This window comes from Pan paniscus, chromosome 7 (genome assembly GCF_029289425.2).
Source record: "Pan paniscus chromosome 7, NHGRI_mPanPan1-v2.0_pri, whole genome shotgun sequence".
Classification (NCBI taxonomy): domain Eukaryota; kingdom Metazoa; phylum Chordata; class Mammalia; order Primates; family Hominidae; genus Pan; species Pan paniscus.
This window is the reverse complement of record NC_073256.2, coordinates 18,824,176-18,846,713: the sequence shown is the minus strand read 5'-3', so window position 1 is coordinate 18,846,713 and position 22,538 is coordinate 18,824,176. Positions and strand designations below refer to the sequence as shown.

The following is a 22,538-nucleotide window of genomic DNA, read 5'->3' as shown; positions in this document are numbered from 1 at the left end:
AATGGCTCAGGAAATAAATAAAGAGAATTAAAAGTAGAGTTTATGTCAACTCAGTAGGTATTTACTGAATTCTTCATATGTATTCATTACTTCTGGGAGTCACAAAGGGCATGCAGAATCTTCAGGCAAACTGGTTAAAAATTTAGTTAAAATGAAATTGGCAGAAATGACATTGGGTTGAATTAATTTGCTTTCAAATTAGTTTTTCTCGAACACTAAATTACCATATTTTGGCAATATTTGTGTCTGTGTGTGTCTTGAGTCTTTGCATAGACCTACCAACAATTCCATCAGTATTTTACAATTTACAAGTTTTTTTGATTTTTTAGTAAAATTGCTGATGGATTTATAATACTATGTCCGTTTTGCGTTTGTTGGTGTTTGCAACTAGAAGAAAATATTCTAATTTATTCTTAATTATTTCCATTTATTCACATTGTTCCCATTAAAGTTTTTACAAAAACTTTTTAAAAAGAAAATTTGTTGAAGATAAAAATCCCCAATCCCTAAATCATAAATTGATAACTTTGTGTCACCAATCAGTGACTTTAAACCTTAAATGGTAGATCTAATCATTTTTTCCCATTTGCTAACTTATTTTGCTTCCAAAATTCTTGAATTAATTTTAAGCCTCTGATACTTATTTACACTTTTTACCAAGCGTGGGAATAAAGTGACTAAAATTATACATTGTTTTTTGATTCATTGTTTCCAAAATAACATTTTGTCCAACTGAATTTTGAAAAACTTTTTTTCCTATTCCCACTAAGCTTATGAGCTGTGTGAATTTTAGTTATTGTACATATGTATACAAGAATATATGATCTACTTTATAATATATTAATATTTATATACAAAGATAAAAAGATTCAATTCTAACCTGGAATGGTTCAAGGCCCTCAGAACTATTAACGGCTGTTTGCAGTAAAATCTGATAGAGTCATAAAGAACAGATATTTGGAGACCTGTTATCTCATTCAATCTTCACACCTTCCCCTTTAAAATAAATACTGATGGGAAAACATTTTCAGTAGATAAGCAGACCTGATAAATATAAGAGAAGAGACCTAAAGGCCATTCTCCTTTCCATTACAATCCTTGTCAGTTGAAAAACGGCACCTTGCGAAGGTTGTGTCTGATTTGTGTTTTTCAAATTTTTCTAAAATTAAGTGTTAAGATGTTAAGGTAAAGAAAAAAATCTGTAGAGAAGACAAAAAAGCAAACCATTAAAGTGGTCTAAGATGCCCCAGAAATAGACATCCTCTTTATTCTCTGTAATGCCACTGGGCTGTTGTGTGGAGCTGATGGCCATTGCTATTACAGCAAGTGCTCACTTCATGTGCTTGGTAGGTTCTTGGAAAATGTGGCTCTAAGCAAAACAATGTAAGACAAGACCAATTTTCCCACAGGTTAATTGATATAAACAAAAGTAAAGTTCCTATGTCATATTACTTGTCATAGAAAACATCTACACAATTCTAAATATTAAAGATAAAAACACTTCTAATATTGAACACTGACACACATGTGAGCTCTACATTCACTTAAGAAAGATTAATAAAAACAAGTAAAATAATTTATCCAATTATTCCAGTTTCGGGTTGTTGGTGGCCAGAGCTGTCTCAGCAGGTCCGGGTGCCAGGTGGTCACCAGCCCTGGACAGGACACACTACCATGGCAGGATCACACACACACACACACACACACACCCCACACTCACCCATACTAGGATCCAGGGCACAAGCCAATGAGCCTAACATGCAAACATGGTCATCTTTGGGATATGGAGGAAACTGGACGTACCTCATGCAGAGATGGTAAGAACAGGTAGTGGCCCTGGTCAGGAATCTATTTATTTTTCTCATCCATGTTATAATGAAATAGTGGTGCTGGCAACAGTGCTATTTGAGGACCTGGTGTAAAATAAAAGCCTGCAACTGCACCTGCAAAAGGGTCCTTTACGTCAGATACAATGAGAAATGCAATTTCATCAAAAGAACAGACATGCTCTCCATTGATGTCTAGTTTTTTCTTTGACATCCGCTACTTCTAACATCTGCCTTAATTTCTCCCTATTAAAAATACCTTTCCTAAATTGATGAAATTGAACAGAATAAATATTTTTCATATTCAATTTTATGGTAGTAGCTGTCTCTTGGAAGTTTGAAGAGATGGGTGTTTACAAATATTTCTTTTCAGACACCTTCTTGGGGAGACTCATATTCATTAATGATATTTTTCCTTTAGAAATATGTAAGTCAATACATTTCTACACTGCTGGAAAATACCATTGCACAGTACCATGGTAACAATTTTGGAGGGGTCCAGTTCTCTTTAAATTTACTAAATACACTGTAGATAATAAAGTGGGAGGCTTGACCATAACAACAGCATCTTGAGATACGTTACATGCAGTCATGCATCACTTAACAACTGGGATGCATTCTGAGAAATGCATCCTTAGGTGATTTTGTCCCTGTGCAAACATCACAGAGCACACTTACACAAACCCAAGTTTTGCGGCCTACTACGCACCTAGGATGTGTGGTGTAGCCTAGTACTCCTAGAGTGCAAACCTGTACAGCATGTGGCTGAACTGAATACTGTAGGCAACTATAACATAATGGTCAGTATATGTGTCTCTAAACATAGAAAAGGTACAATAATAAAACAGCATTTAAAATAAAAAAAATGTTACACTCGTATAGGACACTTACCATGAATAGAGTTTGTGGGGCTGGAAGTTGCTCTGGGTGGGTCAGTGTGTGAGTGAGGGGTGACTGTGAAGGCTTAGGTCAGGACTATGTACGACTGTAAACTTCATAAACACTGTACACTTAGACTACACTAAATGTATAAAAATACATTTTTCTCTTTTATTCATAAATTAAGCTTAGTATAACCTTACTTCGTAAACTTCGTTTTCATTTTTCAGCATTTGACTCTTCCGTAATAATATTTAACTGAAAACACAAACTTTGCACAGTTGTGCAAAACATTTATATTGTTATTCATAAGAGTTTGTCTATTTAAAATGTCTTTATATATTTTTACTTTTCAAACTGTATTCATTAAAAATTAAGACTCAAACACACACACTAGCCTAGGCCTGCACAGGGTCGTCTCTTGCACCTTCACGTCTTGTCCCACCGGAAGGTCTTCGGGCCAAGGACAGGTATGGAGCTTTCATCTCCTAGGATAACAATCCCTCCTTTTGGAATCCTTCCTGAAGGACCTGACTAAGGTTGTTTTACAGTTAAATCGTTATTTTTTTTTAGTAGAAGAAGCACACTCTGAAATAATGATTAAAAGTATAGTATAGTAAATACAAAAACCAGTAGCAGTTGTTCACTATTATCATGAAGGATATGTAGTGAACCTAATTGTATGTGCTGAACGTTTGTATGACTGGCTGCTCAGGTGGTTTGTTCACACCGGCGTCACCACAAACACGTGCGTCATAGCTGGCACTACGACCTCATGATGGCTACAACATCAGTAGGCCATCATCTCCTGGGACCGATGTTGTATATGAGTTGTATCATTGAGTTGTCATTAGGCAGCTCACAAGCATATATTACTGTACAATGTTCCGTTGATCTTTCTGCACGATAATCATTTGCATTATTCATACCAAAGTTAATTGAAAAAAATAATTTCAGGCCCTTTTAACAGAAAAAACGTATAGAAGAGTCACGCAGACTAAGTTCCATTTCCAGAGTGTTTCATTTGGATTTTCCGTGCGTGAGAATGACTGGTCATTGTGGTTATCTTTAGCAGATTTATTTGATAGATTTCCATTGATAACCGTGTCTTCGAGGAACAATTATCTGGACACCTTCTGTTGGAAAATGTGTGCCTTCTAAGAAGAATTAGCAGTAGCAGTTAAAAATAATAATAATGACCCTAAGAAGACATGATGATTTATTTTAAATATTCCTGGACATTAAAGAAAAACATCAAAAAGCTTTTGTCCACACGTTTACTTTTTTAAATCACTCTCTTTCTCACTCTTCACATTTGCGGTGGCTATTCATCCTGTGTCTTTGACTGTAAGAGCTCTCGGCTCAGCTGATGGACACGGCATTCTGAGTCATAAGTTGAAGGGCTGCCCTGATAAAATGGAAAGTTTTTCTTCCTTATAAATGTCACTTTTAATGTACTATAAACAGCACACATTTTTGCTTTAGGGATAGTGAATGTGGAATTAAATACAGAATTTTCTTATTAAAAAAGACAAAAATGATTGCAGACAATAGTGTACTATTTTCTGTTGTGTTTTCAAACAGATTTCTGTAGACTGCTCTCAGAAATTACTTCTTAAAAACTAGAACTGAATACACTTTGACTATGTAAATAGAGATCTCATAAACATGTGAATAATATTCAATATCTAAACACTAGTATTTATTTCCTAAATATTTCCACATAGTTCAGTTTGTACTTAAGTAATATCATGATAAATAAAAATACTTTTAGAAATAGAGGATTCCTTTCCCGTATTCTAAAAATGTTCTATATGTTTCTCAGTTTAAAAACTAATAAAACAGAAAATATTGTTCCACATTATACCAATACATTAAAATACACCCCCATGCCGATGCAAAGACAATGGATACAGATATAAAATAGTTTCTGTTCAATTGGAAATACATTTTTGTTTGGAAGTCTTTGTATTTCCCTACTAGTAAGTTTCATAGCTTATTTGAATACTAAATAGCAGCTAATTTACTGATGACATACTAAATTTAAACCATAGAGATGGAGACAATAGCCAACAATGATGAATTTCATCCATGCAACTGAACGATGCACCAGTTCTGTTCAAAATCATGTTCTATAAGTGTGGAATGTAGTTTCAAGTCAATTGATTTAGATAGAGAATCATATCAAGGAAAAAGTGAGAGGACCAAAAAGAACAGAATCAATACCCCATTATTGAAATTGTCAATGAAAAGAGTCAAACTGTGTAAAATACTTGAAGAGATTTATTCTGAGCCAAATACGAGGGACCAGTGGCCCATGACGCAGCCCTCAGGAGGTCCTGAGAACAAGTGCCCAAGAGAATTGAGCCACAACTTAGTTTTACACATTGTAGGGAGACATAAGACATCAATCAATACACTTCAGATATACATTGGTTTGGTCTGGAAAGGCGGGACAACTGGAAGTGGGAGCTTCCAGGTCATAGGTAGAATCAAAGGTTTTTTTATTGTTGTTGTTTTGTTTTTTTGAGGCGGAGTCTCGCTCTGTTGCCCAGGCTGGAGTGCAGTGGTGCGATCTCGGCTCAGCCATTCTCGGATGAGAATGGATCCGATCTCGGATCACGCCATTCTCCTGCCTCAGCCTCCCAAGTAGCTGGGACTACAGGCGCCCGCCACCACGCCCGGCTAATTTTTTTTTGTATTTTTAGTAGAGACGGGGTTTCACCGTGTTAGCCAGGATGGTCTCCATCTCTTGACCTCACGATCCTCCTGCCTCGGCCTCCCAAAGTGCTGAGACTACAGGCGTGAGCTACCGTGCCTGGCCAGGTTTTTTTTTTTTTTTTTTTTTTTTTCCATATTGGAAATTAATTGCAAGAGTTAAGTTATTGTCTAAAGACATGGAATCAATAGAAAGGAATGTCTAGGTTAGAAGAAAGGATTGTAGAGACCAATGTTTTTATCATGCATACAAAGCCTCCAGGTAGCAGGCTTCTGCAAACAGATTGTCAATGTTTCGTATCGGAATTGAGGAGCCTGTTCTATCAGTAATTCCAACAGGGAAGAGAGTATAATGAGGCATGTCTGGCTGCCCCATCCCACCACGGCCTGACCTAGTTTTTCAGGTTAACTTTGGAATCACCCTGGCTGAGAGGATGTGTCCATTCAGATGGTTGATGGGCTTTGAATTTTATTCTTTTTTTACAAAATGAAAGTGAATTCAGTATTTGTGTTGTCAAAACTTAGCACTGAAACTTGCTTTTGAATCAGACACTATAAATGGGCAGAGCCTGGCTGCTGGCCTGGAATACAGTAGTGGAACATTTTTTTATACGTTGATGGATCAATGCATGAGATTTCTAATTTATTATTTAATTCAATTGCTTATCCATCAAATGTTGATTGAGCATTGGGTAATGATGTGTAACAGACACTGTACCAGTCGTGGAAGCATAAAAATAAATAGGGTATGAGTATTCACTCTTGCAGTATTTCTGATGCCACTGTTTTAGATTTCTATAGTCTACTGTGTCTGGTTGCTGACACTGACATCTGGTTGCTCACTACAGGAGTAAGTAGAATTTTGTGACTAGAAAAATATAATCTAGACATTATCTGCAACACTGAATAAAAGCAGGACTACATTTTTCTCTCTTAACAAAATGCATTTATTTACACTTTATGATGTTTATAAAAGTGTTATACTGCAGATATTCTAAAACCCAAAGACATTTTCTCAGTTTAGTTTTTAGCAACAATTAATATTTTTCTGATGCTAGAGATTTTCTCATTTTAATAATTCAAAAATGGTGTCTGTTTTATCTTATAAGTGGCTCTCCATGGAAAATTTAACTTGTTTTTTCTCCTTTCTTTTCTTTTTCCAATAGTTTTACCTAGCCACACTTGTGGAAATCCTGGAGAAATCCTGAAAGGAGTTCTCCACGGAACAAGATTCAACATAGGAGACAAAATCCAGTACAGCTGCCTCTCTGGCTACATCTTGGAAGGCCACGCCATCCTGACCTGCATCGTCAGCCCAGGAAATGGTGCATCATGGGACTTCCCAGCTCCCTTTTGCAGAGGTACAGTGCTACAAGGGGGCTGGTGAGCAGACTCCAGGGCAGGGCAATGGTTTTGGAGATGCTTTTATGAAAGTTTCCACTTAAATGAAAAGAAGACATGTTGGGCTGACTCTTACAATGTCAGCTCATTCTGCTCCTGAAAGCAATATTACATGTTATTACTATGTAAGAAATAACATGTAATGTGTAATAACATTTAATAATGCATGTTATTAGTATGTAAGTAATAACATGTGATATGTAATAATATATAATATTACATGTTATAATATGAAAAAAGTCATGATTGGACCACATAAAGTCAATAGCAAGTTTATGACTTCTGATATGATTTAGCTCTGTCCTCACCCAAACCTCATCTTGAACTGTAGTTCCCACAATTCCCACATGTTGTGGGAGGAACCTGGTGGAAGGTAATTGAATCATGGGGGCCAGTGTTTGCTGTGCCTTTCTCATCATAGCACATAAGTCTCATGAGATCTGATGGTTTTAAAAAGAGGAGTTCCCCTGTACAAGCTCTCTCTTTGCCTGCTGCCATGCATGTAAGACGTGACTTGCTCCTCCTTGCCTTCTGCTATGATTGTGAGGCTTCCCCAGCCACTTGGGACGGTAAGTCTATTAAACTTCTTTCTTTTGTAAATTGCCCAGGCTCAGGTATGTCTTTATCAGCAGTGTGAAAAAGAACTAATATAATAGATTGGTACCAGGAGTGGGGTACTCCTGAAAAGTTACCAAAATATGTGGAAGCGACTTTGGAACTGGATAACAGGCAGAGTTTAGAACAGTTTGGAGGACTCAGAAGAAGACAGGAAAATGTGGGAAATTTTGGAATTCTCTAGAGACTTGTTGAATAGCTTTGACCAAAATGCTGATGATATGGACAATAAAATCCTGGCTGAGGTGGTCTCGGATGGAGATGAGAAACTTGTTCATAACTGGACCAAAGGTGATTCTTGTTATGTTTTAGCAAAAAGACTGATGGCATTTTGCCCCTGCCCTAGAGAGTTGTGGAACTTTGAACTTGAGAGAGATGATTTGGGGTATCTGGAGGAATAAATTTCTAAGCAGCAAAGCATTCAAGAGGTGACTTGGGTGCTGTAAAGCTTTCAGTTTTATAAGGGAAGCAAAGCATAAAAGTTCATGAACTTTGCAGCCTGACAATGTGATAGAAAAGAAAATCCCATTTTCCAAGGAGAAATTCAAGCCAAATGCAGAAATTTGTATAAGTAACAAGAAGCCAAATGTTAATCCCCAAGACCGTGGGGAAAATGCCTCCAGGGCATGTCAGAGGTCTTCACAGCAACCCCTCCCATCACAGGCCTGGAGGTCTAGGAGAACAAAAGTAGTTTTGAGGGCCGGGCCAAGGGTCCCCATGCTGTGTACAGCCTAGAGACTTGGTGCCCTGCTTCCCAGCTGCTCCAACTGTGGCTGAAAGGGGCAACATAAAGCTCAGGCTGTGTCATCAGAGGGTGTAAGCCTCAAGTCTTGGCAGCTTCCATGTGGTGTTGAGCCTGCGAATGTGTAGAAGTCAATAATTTGGGTTTGGGAACCTTTGCCTAGATTTCAGAGGATGTATAGAAATTCCTAGATGTCCAGATATAAGTTTGCTATGGGTGGGGGTCCTCATGGAGAACTTTTGCTAGGGCAGTGCAGGAGGGAAATGTGGGGTCAGAGCTCCCCCACAGAGTCCCTACTGGGGCACCACCTAGTTGAGCTGTGAGAAGAAGGCCACCATCCTTCAGACTCCAGAATGGTAGGTCGACTGACACCTTGCATCATGCACCTGGAAAAGCTGCAGACACTTAACACCAGCCCATGAAAGCATCCAGGAGGGAAGCTGTATTCTTGAAAGTCACAGGGGTACAGCTGCCCAAGACTGTTGGAACTCACCTCTTGCATCAGCATGACCTGGATGTGAGACACAAAGTCAAAGGAAATGATTTTGGAACTTTAAGATTTGACTGCCCCACTGGATTCTATACTTACATAGGGCCAGTAGACCCTTTGTTTTGACCAATTTCTCCCATTTTTGAATGGCTGTATTTACCCAATTCCTGTGCCTGCATTTGTCTAGGAAGTAACTAGCTTGTATTTTATTATACAGGTTCATAAGAGGAAGATACTTGTTTTGTCTCAGATAAGAGTTCGGAAGGTGGAATTTCGAGTTAATGCTGAAATAAGTTAAGCCTTTGGGGGACTGTTGGGAAGGCATGGTTGGTTTTGAAATGTGAGGACATGAGATTTGGGTGGGTCCAGGAGCGAAATGATATGGTTTAGCTCTGTCCCTACCAAAATCTCATCTTGAATTGCAACTCCCACAATTCTCACATGTGGGAGGAAGCCAGTGGGTGGTAATTGAATCATGGAGGCAGTTCTTTCCTGTGCTGTTCTTGTGATAGTGAATAAGTCTCTCAAGATCTGATGGTTTTAAAAATGGGAGTTTCTCTGCACAAGCTGACTTTGCCTGCTGCTATCCATATAAGAGGTGGCTAGGTCCTCCTTGCCTTCCACCATGATTGTGAGGCTTCCCCAGCCATATAGAACTGTATGTCCATCAAACCTCTTTCTTTTGTAAATTGCCCATTCTTGGGTATGCATTATCACCAGCGTGAAAACAGACTAATACAACTTGTTATTATATCCCCCAAATATCGAAAATTGTTTTCGTCCTATTTTTCAATCTTCATGGATTTCTGCCTATTTTCATCACCTCTCGTTGTAGGATTCAAAGATTTGATGCCAATGTTTATGTCCTTCTTGCCCTGTTGCCTCCTTTTTATCTTTTTTATTAAAAATTACAAACACTCCTTGACCATTTAATGTGTATATTTTAAGAACTTTCGACACTGTCAGTCTTCTCAGATAAGGTGATTGTAAGTTAGTGCCCTCTTCCAAGTGCCGTTGTCACATTTCAGAGCAAGATGAGAATTCCTTTACCTGGAACACTGCTATTTTTACATTTTCCAAAAATACTATTTTACTGTTCCAATGACTTTAGAAAAGAGCATACTTCAACTCTTAGGTTTTGACTTTCCTAAGAAAAATTTATCTTTTGAGTACAAAATTAAAAGCATACCTAACATTTATTGAGGTCTTAATGAGATGCCAGAAAATGTGCTAAAAACTTCACTTGGATTATACCATTTAACTCTCACAACAAGCACTAATGTGATAATTATTAACACTCACTTAAAAGGTAAAGAAATAGAGTTTTAATTTCCAAAAGTTTCCAGAGATAGTAAATGTTATGACCCAAACACAAGTCTGGCTTTTAAGCTAGGATTGTAAGCATGCCAATTTACAGTCTCCACTGCAAGTCATCATGTAACATTATATTATTTCCTTCAGTATGCTTTTATTTTATCCTTCGCTAGTTATTGCATATTTGCCTATTTTTTTTTCTTCTTTGTAAAATGTTAGAGTCTTATGAGATCTGCTTGGTGTTTATTGTATTCATAATGGCATATGACGGCGATGACTACTACTACTACCACCACCCCACAAGCTAGTATGTATTGTCCACGTACTGTAAGCCAGGCACTACTTTAGCAAATTTAATCTTCATAAGTATGCATTTTATTAAAGATTCATATTATAGGTGGGGAATCTGGACTTTAGGTAGGAAAAGTGACTTGCTCAAGGTATCTGTGCTATTTCTGCTAATAGATGTTAGATTTGGGATTAATCGTATTTGAATCATTCCTCTGTCCTAGAGAAATTCATATGATGACGAGTTCCTCCTCTAGATGCCCATTATTTTTTCTAAAATGCTCATTTTCTCTTCATGTTCCTGAAGTTTATTATGTCTATTTTCATTTTTTTCTTATTATTATTAATTACTTTTCATCTTTATGTTGTCAAAACAGTGGTGGCCTCAAAATCTTAACCTATATCCCATCTGCTTTCCACAGACTGTTCTCAACTAACTGATCTCACTTAAGAGCAGTGCCATTGGGCATCCTAAATATATTCTTTCTTCTTCCTTATTTCTACCATTATTTCCATTACATTATCAGTCTCAGAAAAAAAAATCAAAGTGACTCTGGCTTTGTTCTCTTTATTTATTTACTTTTTAATAGATCATGTAGATCTCAAGTCATACTCTTCATTTCAAGTGTCTCGGCCTTACTTCCATTTCTACCTTTACTATACTATTTTAGTTATTTATTTCCCTTCTCAAACAGACTGGCTTCAAGTTTGTTCAATGGGCCCCCATGTCTAAAATGTCAGTTGTCATCTGTATTAGTCCGTTATCATGCTGCTATGAAGAAATACCTGAGACTGGGTAATTTATAAAGAAAAGAGGTTAATTCACTCACAGTTCTGCATGGCTGCGGAGGCCTCAGGAACCATGCATTTATGATGGAAGGCACGTTTTCACAGGACAGCAGGAGCGAGAAGTACAGAGTGAAGGGTGAAAGACCCTTATAAAGCCATCACATCTCATGAGAACTCACCCACTGTCACAAGAACAGCATGGAGGACCCGCCCCCATGATCTAATCACCTCCCACAAGGTCCCTTCCCAACACATGGGGATTAGGGGATTAGAATTTAGGTTACAATTCAAGGTGAGATTTTCAGTGAGGACACAGCCAAACCATATCGTCATCCTACTTTCTACTCCTGACTCACTCTCTCCTAGCATCCATCTTCATCCTAACATTTCTTTTGTCAGCCAAACTACTTTGGTGACTCAACGAGAATAAAGTACAAACCTTCAACATGGCTTCCTATATGCTCCTTACCTCCTCCTAACTAAATGGTGCAATTCCACCTGGTAGTGTACCCAACATGAGTGTAAAGCTTGTTGCTCTACAAAGCTGTGTTTTTCTGTGGCCGACCTATCCTGGCTGGCCTGAGAACTATCTGCTTCTCTTCCAAGTTCTGTGTTCCTTGACATCATGTGGTTAGCTTGTTATCTGTCATGGTGGGACTACACCATAAGAATTGGCAAACACTGCAAAGTAGGTTTTCAGTTTGTTTGTTTGTTGTTTGGTTGGTTTTTAAAGAATTCGCTCAGCAGCATACTACACCTTGCCAAATTCCAAACTTTTGCTCAGGTTTTTACACTGCCACAGAGTCTCCCTGTCATCTCCCTACAGCCATAAATCTTACTCATTTGTCAACTTCAAAGTTAAATCTAAGTTTTAGTTATCATTACAACCCCTTATTACAGTTTCTTTAAGGAAAAAAAAAAGTCCCTTGATCTCTCAGATAGCATTTGTCTGATTGCTATTTTATATTTTGACATAATATCTTAATGGTGTTAGCTTGTAGCTTCCCAGGAGATAAGATACCACCATTAAAACTGTGAGTGGCAGTGTCCTTAGTTCCTTGTGACATTAAAACTTGGTCTAAGCGAAGAGTATTTTCCTTCATTGTTTACTGCTTTTTTGCTTACATATCCTCCAGTGGTTTTCTTCTTAATTGGAGGATCTTTAAAATTTCCATAATCGTATCTGTAGTCAAAGTTGACATAACAGTCAGCTAAGTGTCTTTCCTATGCTGCCACCCATGTGGTAAATCCCAATGAGATCAGTGTGCTTTCATCACAGGAAACTTTGTTCTTCTGTATTATAGATTATTACATTTACATTTAAATTTTGCTTTTTTCAGTATGTGGTGTAGTATGACTTCAAAGTGCATTCAATTACATGTTATTTTATAAAACATGTTTGAATGATGCAGCACAGTTTCTCATGGATTTGGATAACTAGATTATAAAGAAAAAATGATCTAATTCTTGTAAATGTGTAAATGTGACATATTTATGAGAGATGTAAATTTCAACCATATGGACTGAGATAATTCACATGAATGAAATGAGTATATATTCTGCTTCCCCAAAGTTCTATTAATACTTATTTATTTGCTGGAACTGGTTGAAGAGTTTTTATTTTATAGAGTTCCTAACAGTAGCATGACTGTCTCCTTCTACAATGATCTTTTGCCAGGGTTATAAAAGTTTATAATTTATTCAAACTAGCAATATTTTCCCTGAATAATGACACCTAAATGTATTATATATGTAGCCATGATGTTCTTTAAAGAAAAAGGTATAACTGTATATTTAATTAATAGAAAATAATTAACAGAACTAAATCAGAGGCCAGTCACCTTTGCTTAAAACTGTGTCCCTTAAACAGGGAACAAGCATCACATTGACATTAAAAATGAGACCTCAAAATTCATTTTTCTTGAGAGGTAATCTTTCAACTACTCATTATTCTTGAGTCTTTCAACTTAAGATCTGTGTTTTTCTTAATTCACCTTATTCATTGTATATTATTGCCATGTTCTGCCAGTCTTAAAAAGGATTTACTGTTTCATTTCTTACAGGCATGATGTCTGTCTAGGGGAGAAATATGAAAAAAGAGAAGAAGCAGCTAGATAGTTTCAATGAAAAATGCTTTTGCCTCTTGATTTAAATGCCTTCTTAATTTGCTTTATGTTTCCCATACTTTATTATTGATTCATAAATTATTAAATAATAATGGTACAGCCTAGGACAGATTATAAATTACTTTGAGATCTAGGGTCCTACAGGGAAATAGAGGATCAAATGCAAAACAAGGTATTCTTCCTGATTGGAAAACATGAAAGATGGTCCACTGTCTGGATTTTGGATAGGGGCATACAAGAAGGTAGAAAGGAAGCAGGTAAATATTTGTATTCAAAAAATCTTCCTCCATGAGAAAGCTAACATCTGATCCAGAACACTCCCCAAGGAGGGGGTGCATTTCTTCACAGGAGCTCACATCCATGGAAAATTACAGTCTCAACATCTCTTGCAGCCCCTTCTGTGTCCCCTTTTATTCCATTGCTCCAATTCTGAATCTTATTTTTGTGAGTATTAGTCTGATCTTGGCTCGGCTGCCTAATTCTACCTATGTAATCAACAAGGCATCAGGCCATTTAAACCCAGCCAGGCCTAGCCCAGGCCAATCATACTTCAGACAGAGATTCATGCTCCCTCTCACATGAACACCACCTTTTTACATGCTTTCATTTATTCTATGATGGAACACTTTGTTTTAGCAAACCTTACTTAAGAAAATAATTCTCAGCAGCATTGCAGAGCTGAGATCCCTGAAGTCATACTCTGGAAGTTCCCAGTCACAAGCTGTCATAAACTACGTATGTTTATGTATGCCGTACTTCACAGAGTGGCCTGTAGTAGCTCCTTTGTGCAACTCCAATGAACCACCATAGGAAGGTATCCGGAAGTCACATTTATGCAATGTCTCCTTGGGAATACGCTGAGGCCCATAAATGCAAGATCCTGCTTGTACCTCAAAGAACCTTAAGAAATGGGCAAGGAAAATATGATTATTTCTGTAATAAGGGTGAAAAACTAAAGTCTCAAATTCACTTGACCTCTGATTTAAATTTCTGACTTGGACATTGTAACAAGTCAGCTATAGTTTGAGTGGTCTCATCCCAACTTTACTAACATTTAAGTTAAGTAACATATGAACATGATTAAAGAATTTAATAATAAAGTTTTCCCATGAAAAGAAAACTTCCATCAGCGTATCCATACTCTTATGCCACAGAATCAATAAGATTTAACCATTTCTGATTTTCTGTCATTGTCTTTTATGTAATTTGTTTACATTATTCTTCATGCTTTATCCATTGTGAACTTTCTCAATTGATACCTTGATATGAGTATTAATATGTTACATCATTTCTGTTTCCCATGTCTTCTTACTATCTATTATATTTATGAACTGGAATAATACAGCTGATTCTTTATGTTGTATTTCTTTAATTTTTGGTAGCATCTCTTGTCTTTCCATTTAGTAATATGTGAATATCCTTGCTTCTCCTCTTTCTAGTATATTTTGTCTCCTGTTTTGGCCTCTGTGTTCTCTCAATTGCAATAGAACCTTTGCAGTGTCAAATATGTCAGCCTTTATATTTAATTAAATAATAATAATGAAGTCGCTCTTAATGTATCTAAAGTCTGCTTGTAAAAGTTGAAAAGCAGTGGCTGGGTGCGATGGCTCACGCCTGTAATCCCAGCACTTTGGGAGGCCAAGGCGGACAGATCACGAGGTCAGGAGATCGAGACCATCCTGGCTAACACGGTGAATCCCCGTCTCTACTAAAAATACACACACAAAAAAATTAGTCGGTCGTAGTGGTGGGCGCCTGTAGTCCCAGCTCCTCGGGAGGCTGAGGCAGGAGAATGGCGTGAACCCTGGAGGCGGAGCTTGCAGTGAGCCGAGATTGCGCCACTGCACTCTAGCCTGGGCGACAGAGCGAGACTCCGTCTCCGGAAAAAAAAAAAAAAAAGTTGAAAAGCAGTAAGCATTCATATTTTGGTAAGTGTGTGAATATTGCTCACCACAGAGCCAAGCATATGCCTGTAATTAGACTTCCTCTTCTGTGATTCCAACATCGCAATCCCTAATGCTACTCAACCCACAGTCCAGATGAGTGCTGGCTTTGCCTCAATTATTCATAATGAAGTTGTAATTACTTTTGTTTCACATTTGGACCAGGGCATTGTTGTTCTGCTTGTTTCATTAATGCAGTATTAATGGGCTCAAACAGAAATATTCTTTGCTCATGTTAAATTCAAAATGAGTCTCAATGATGGGTAGTTGGTTCAGATATTTTATGGGCAGCGGTGATTTGGAGATGGCCACCTTTCACATCTGGCTTCCCTGAAGGTCTCCAGCCTGCAACATTCCACTGGCTGAAAAGGAAGAACTTGAGTTGTGATGGGCAGGTCCTCCACACATTAGTGTACATCTCCTGCACATCCGCTGCATTAGCTGGAGCTCAGCCATGAGGCCATATTTCACTGCAAAGAAAGCCAGGAAATAGAAGCATCTGTGAGCTCAGGAAGAAGAAAAACACAGATTTGGTAAAAGACTGTCCCATCTTTGCCATACTGCTATTTATTTGTCCTCAAATTTTGAATTATCCTTATTTTTCTCTCGTTGCTCAGTTGCACACTTGTTCTCATCACAATAATCCATGTATTTTCTGCTTCTTAACTGTGTGAATTCTTGCTCCGAATGAACTCTATTCTTCTTTCTGGAGACAACTGATTTGTGTCTCTAACTTACACAGGATTGCTTAATATGTGGAATACAATTGTTTTCTGTGATTCCTAAAGTTTCTAGTTGTCTGTTCATCCAGTGAGTTGTCACTTTGCCACAGGTTTTCAATATCCCACTTGCTTTCATTTCGCCCAAATCTACCACGTTTCTCTCCCTGAGCGCTCACCCAGAGGGTTCCAGAATGGTTTCTAGGACTGTTGCAAAGCAGTAACTTGGAGGCTTCTCTTTACTCGTGCCCTCAATGCACACCCTGTTTCATGACACCTTCCTCTGCCTCAGTTTCACCTCAAATGCTTTCTACCAAATGTTGCTTTGGAGGGAAGTCTTTAAACCTGAGCAAGTCTGCAAATGTCCTTATCTGCATCCACACTGATGGATGTATTGGCTAAGTACAAATTGTACATAGAAAATATCTCCTCCCATAATTTTTACAGTGTTGCTTCATCATTTTAAGTATGTTATTCACTTCTGCTGAATTGGAGGGGTGTTCACTAAATAATACTTCTCTTCCTTGTCTGAAACCTGAAATAAATAATAGATAAGCAAATGAATAGGCATAGACCAAAACAGTCAGCACCTTTATTACTAATAACAATGCTATTGTTATATATATATATAATTATATACATATACGTATATGTATATAATTATATACATATACGTATATGTATATAATTATATACATATAAGTATATTATATATTCCATATCCATTCATATATATATGTGTGTGTGTGGATACATGCTCCCATATGTATTCATCTATATATTAAAGGATGAAAAATATAGGCAATTGGACTTTCCAGTGTTGGACTCCAGAATTAGACAGACCTAACTATCCTTTCCTAGGCAGCACTAGACTGAAGTTAGTTGAAAAAAATAAAGATCAAAAGAGCTAGTCAGGTTCGTTGATGATCTGGGGTAGTTTGTTTTCCTTACAAGCTAGAGAGGGGGATGGCACTATTTCATTGTTATCTCTGAGGCAACTAGAGCCCCGGGTCTTTAGTTTCTTTAATTTAGTTTTATCACTAAATGGCTTTTACGTTTGTCACTCAAGTAAAGATTATTGGGGAGGGGATGGGGATAGGTAAAGGGATATTGCAACAATACATAGAGAAAAAAATTATAGTCACTCCGAAGAAGTTCCCCAGGTATGCGTCAAAAGAGAAAGGGGATAGGGAGAGAGAGTTTAAAAAGAGCAGCTACATGTGATAAGTAATTTGAGGGGATCAGTATAAGACTTCGCATGAGGGTGATCCCAGGTGCACCTGCTCAGAAGGAGTTGATCCCTGCTGGAGCATCCACACTCTACTGAGGAAGATGCTGGGAATGTAGCGGATTCAACTGCCACACCCTTAACCAACAAAAGCCAGGTCCTTAGTAATTAGAGCAGTGCTGTCCACTCAACATATAACACAATCCATAATGTGAGCCACAGATGAAATTAAAAATCCCCAGATGCTACACGGAAAATGTGACATGAAGCAAGTGAAATCAACTTTAATATGGATTTTGTCAACCTCATACTTCCAAAGGATTATAATTTTAATGCAGAATCAATGTAAACTGTAAGTGAAGTATTTTGATTTTCAAAAGATGCTATTTTCAAAATCTGATGGGTATTTCATTGATGCCATTTTGCAGTGCTACTAGCCACATTTCAAGTGGTCATGAGCTGCATACACTTCAGGCTACTGTATTGAGCCTCAACTTTAAACTTGTTGTATCCTCTATCCTCATTATTGCTAATGCTTGTAGAGCTCTGATGCTGTCAGTGGGTTTTATTCTCACTTATGTTGTAGGGTTTAATAAATAGATACAGTTTAATCATAAAGACTGATAAGGCAGTGGGTCTGAGATACAGAAGTCCACGTCACAGTGTGATGGAAATTCTTCCCTTTAACTTTCAGAGATTGCTGAAGCATATTTGAGCTGAATAGGACCAGAGAGCAGAGTCCGTTTTAAAACTAGTTTAGGCAAAAGATAAGAGTGTGCTAACTCTTGATTAATCTAAAAAGTTTTCTCAAAAGAAATCTCATTTCAGACCTTATCTCAAGGTTGGAAGTAATGACGTTGGGTCTAATGAATGAAGATTACAGAAGACTTTGAGGAACACGCGGATTCGCTGAGGGAGTAAAATGAAAACAGCTTTGTTATCTGTCCTGGAATAAGTAAGAAAAAATAAAGAAGAGTGATTCTAGGGACCTAGCAGTTATGATCTCTTACCATAAGAGAATTGGAGGCCTTTCTCAGGCTTCTCCATCTTGGTTATGTATTCTTCTTATCTGAGATGTTCACCCATCCAGAAGGCAGTAGAGGTGAGATCTGGACCCAGGCAGCCTGACCCTAGTGGCACATAACCAAGCCCTGTCCTATAATATCAATAAAGCATAGAAAAAGTAAGTATTTTGAACAGATGTCATGCTCAGTGACAATTTAAGGATTAAATGAAATGCAACATCTTGCAGTCTTGAGCACAGAAAGAAGGGGTTTAAAGTGCTTGTCGTGGTGAAACAGCTTGTTCAGCAGCTCTGCACAGGTCACCTGGGGCAAATCCCAGTGCTGTCAATTGGACACTGTGTGTCTTTGGTCAATTTATTTAATCTGTATGGCCTCAAGATTTTTATCTGTATAAAAGTGCCTACTTGAGAAATCTGTTGTAAAGATTAAATGGCATAACCCAGGTAAAATGGTTAGCAAAGAGCCTGACACATAGAGAAACTCTACAAATATCAGCTGCTATAATTACTGTCTCTATCTCCTCTCCCTTCCACTCTTAAGCACAATTTTAGATTTTAGAACTAAGTGCCTAGAGCGAAATGGCAAACAGTTTGAAAAGAAATTCATGTAAACTACAGGATGTCAATATTGGTAGCTTTTAAATAGAAGGGTTTTTTTTTTTTTAATGAATTACTGCTATTCTTTAGAATAAGAAACTAGCAGACTGACTTGAGGAGAGAAATGGTTTGGGGCTCAGGCAAAAGGAAAAGAGTGCCTAGTGAAAGAAAGGCCTGTGTGGCAGTGGGTCACTTTATTTTACACGCCACCACTTGGGCAGAAATATTGGGAAAACTACATCTACAACAGGCACATTCATACCCACGTGCATGTAAATAACTGACAGAGCAGGAGCACCATTATCTCAGACAACTGCCACTTTAAGTTCCAGCTCGCTTTCTAACCTCATGCATTTCAAGGAAATCACTTGTCTTCTAACAACAAGCAGCCAGCAAGAGCAGACTGTAAAACACAGATAAGACAGCTCACGCACAGAGGAAATGGGGAATGTCTGTTAGGTAACCACCAAACTTCACATTCATGCAATGGGCCCCAGTAAAACAGTGGGCCCTAATAAGCACATTCCCTTCCTTTTAGGTACACGAAGTTAGGGAAGCTAAAAGCAGACTTGGTAGTATGCCTGCAGCTTCACGGAGATGTATGGGAACAGACACAAAACTCTCCCTCCCAGATAAGCAAGAGAGAGACAGAAACATTCCAAGGCTGTGATAAGCTCTCTCGCCCTGAATCTTTAAAAACTCTTAGTCTGTAAGAGAGAGTGCCTTTGACCTAACTCAGCCAGAAGCCCCTCTCAGGTTTATTGTCCAAAATAATCCTGTCTTGGACTGTTGAGCTGCTTTTTGTGTTTCTTTCCTTTTTCTTTAATTCTTGCAATACCATGGCCTAGTACAAAAATATGTATGTAGCAGTAGTCCAGATATAGACAATTTCTTGCAAATGGAGTAGCATCTGTCTCAAAGGGATAGAGATTTCATCTTAGTCACTGTAATTGTAGATTTTAAGAAAGAAGTGTGGTAATCAGAGTTAAACACAAAGCAGTCACAAAATGTCAGACAATGTTTACATGCCTTACATATGTTCTTGTTATTAACTTTCATGACAAGTCTAGAAGTTATATATTATCATCATCCCTCTGGTTTAGATGAGACTCCATCACAGAGGAATTCAGTGACGTCACCAAGGTCCCACGCTGTATGTGGGGAAGGCAGAATCTGACCCTGGACACTTTGGCTACAGAGTCTGTGCCACGGCCCTTGTCACATGCTGTCCGTTCTCTTCTAACTCAAGAGAAAAATAAATATTTCTAAAAGAACCTAACTTAAAATTGAGAAGCAAATATTAGAACTTTAATTAAACAAGTGTTTTCTTCTTGAGAAACATGTGCTTGAACCCTGAAGAGTCTGAGTGGGGCAGGGGGTGCTGGTTGCCTGGAGATGCTCTGCTTTTCTCATCAAAGCAGGTAACTGTCTTGTCCCAGAGAGAGGGAAGCTGCTGGGCTTTGGCTGCCTCCCCTTCCTCCACCTGCTCCTTGTGCAAAGTAGGTACAGCTGTGTTGACAGACCTGCAGCTACTCAGGGATTGCAAACTGGGAGAGGACAGGAATCGAGGCAGGAAGGTGCCAAGAGAGAAACATGATGGTAGCTCCTCAGCATTATTTGTGGATGAAAATGAATACACATTTCAGGTAAGCCAGGCCTTGACAAAAATGGCAAAAGACTGTAATCCCAAAGGATAGATTCTCAAACACCATAATCCCAAATGTTTAAATCACAAAAAATCAGAATCCTGAAAATATAATTCTGGAAAAATATTTTTAAATTATGTAAAAGATGTGTATTTATTTTTTGTAAAGAGTTTATTTGAAAAAAGACATAAAAACACACAAAACACTTTGTAGGATACTTTATGCAGTACAATAGGCTATAATAACCAGCTTATTTTTGCAAGCATACATACCCACACTAGTGACAGTTGCATGGGTATAACAGTTATGAGTGGACAAACCATACTCATGAAGCAATTAATCAAAATGCAAAATGTATAAATGCATGCCGCTATAGTTGCCCATTGTGTGCAACCAGCTTTATGATTGGAGTCATCAGAAATGCCGTGATGAGCAGCCTAAGTCCTTTGATCAGTTGAAAACCATGACGGATCATCACCAGATATAGAGTCATCCAAACAGCTGAGATCTCTAGAAATTTTATCTTTTCCAAATGCAGATTACAAAGAGGACGTCTCTTCAGTTATTTAGGAAGTTTCAGCATTTGTACCATGCATGCACAATGCCGAGGCACAAAGTCAATCCTGTGACCATGCAATTTTTGAAGTCGAATTTGAAAAAAAAAATTATTAATTAGAACTCTCTAATATTTTCTACACAATTTAGAATTAGAAACTAGGTGGCAGCTGGGCACGGTGGCTCACGCCTGTAATTCCAGCACTTTGGGAGACCGAGGTGGGTGGATCATCTGAGATCGGGAGTGTGAGACCATCCTGACCAACATGGGGAAACCCCGTCTCTACTAAAAATACAAAATTAGCTGGGAATGGTGGTTCATGCATGTAATCCTAGCTACTCAGGAAGACTGAGGCAGGAGAATCACTTGAACCCGGGAGGCGGAGGTTGTAGTGAGCCAAGATCGTACCATTGCACTCCAGCCTGGGCAACAAGAGCGAAACTTTGTCCTCCCACTCCTAAAAAGAAAGAAATGATATGGCATTTGATATTAGAAATGATGAGAAGATGAATTGCATAGACTTGAATTGTGAAAAAAATAGTGCTGACAGTTTAAAATAGTAGAAAAAAACTTTAAAAAAAGAAATCTAGAAGGAAGCTTCAACATACACAAAAGTGTATTGCAGGGGTAGATACATACAATTGCATGGAGGGCGTCCAGCAAGGCTGGCTGAACACCGCAGTCACTAAGTACATTCTGAAGTCTTGCCTGCGGATGACTATCTGTTTTTGTTCTTTTAGGATGTGGCTTTTCCTTCTGAAAGTCTTCTATGATTTCTGTTATTGTGATTTCAGGGTTTTAGACATTAGGGATTTTGACTTTAAGGAGTTTCATCTTTTGAGATTTCAACAATTGGGATTATGGTATTTGGGATTGTGTTTTTCAGGATTGTGAACCATACCCAACTAAAATTGCTGTTCTTGGTCTTTGATAGATGTGACTTCCAGCAACCTCATGGATGTCAAATAAAACAACGACAAAAAAAACCCAACTATACACATAAACTTAGGTCAAGAGAGCCCTTAACCCAAGAGGGTGTTTTGGCTATAGGGTCTTCCTAACATGTTACTTAAAGGCTAAATCTATTTTGCTGAAGCTCTTGCTTTACAGAGTAAGACAAACCTGTAGAAGACAAAGCAAAGAGTCATCTATTTACCCAAATAGTTTTCCTCATCTGGGGAAAGGCTTTTTAGGATTGAGGACTGAGTAAATCTTCATCTTTTCTCTTCTTTCCTTCTCATAGCCCCAGATCCTTCACTAAAACCTTGGACCTCCTTGTCCTCCAGGAAGCTTGCACTCTTGGGCAAAGGCCTGAGACCTGGAGAAGGCTAAGAGACAGGCTCAGTGCCGCTGCAGGGTCATGCATCTTCTCTGCCACTGGCTCGGTCATCTCGGGAAGCCAGTTGAGGCAAGAGGAGATTGCAAAATGTCTGAGACTCAGTTGGTCAGTAGTTTATTATTCCCCATTTATTTTCTATTTCCATCCACTGGAATCTTTTTAGATACCTATGAATTACTCAAGCAGGAAAGCAAAGGGAATGGAGAGATCGCATGACTAAATATTTTACTTAGATGTAATCCTCTCTGGCAACTGTTACGTTATGAACTTCCAATGCTTTTATGCAATCCTATCTAAA

At 38.2% G+C, this 22,538-nt stretch overlaps 1 protein-coding gene across 2 annotated transcripts in view; it reads left to right on the top strand.

The window, feature by feature from the left end:
- The window catches only part of CSMD1 (CUB and Sushi multiple domains 1), a 2,070,470-nt gene that overhangs the window by 957,103 nt on the left and 1,090,829 nt on the right, over positions 1 to 22,538 (top strand). For both annotated transcript variants that reach the window (XM_034966977.3, XM_034966976.3), the window contains exon 4: positions 6,590 to 6,784. In XM_034966977.3, coding sequence (XP_034822868.1) covers positions 6,590 to 6,784 — 195 coding nt within the window. The remainder of the gene's footprint in view (positions 1 to 6,589; positions 6,785 to 22,538) is intronic.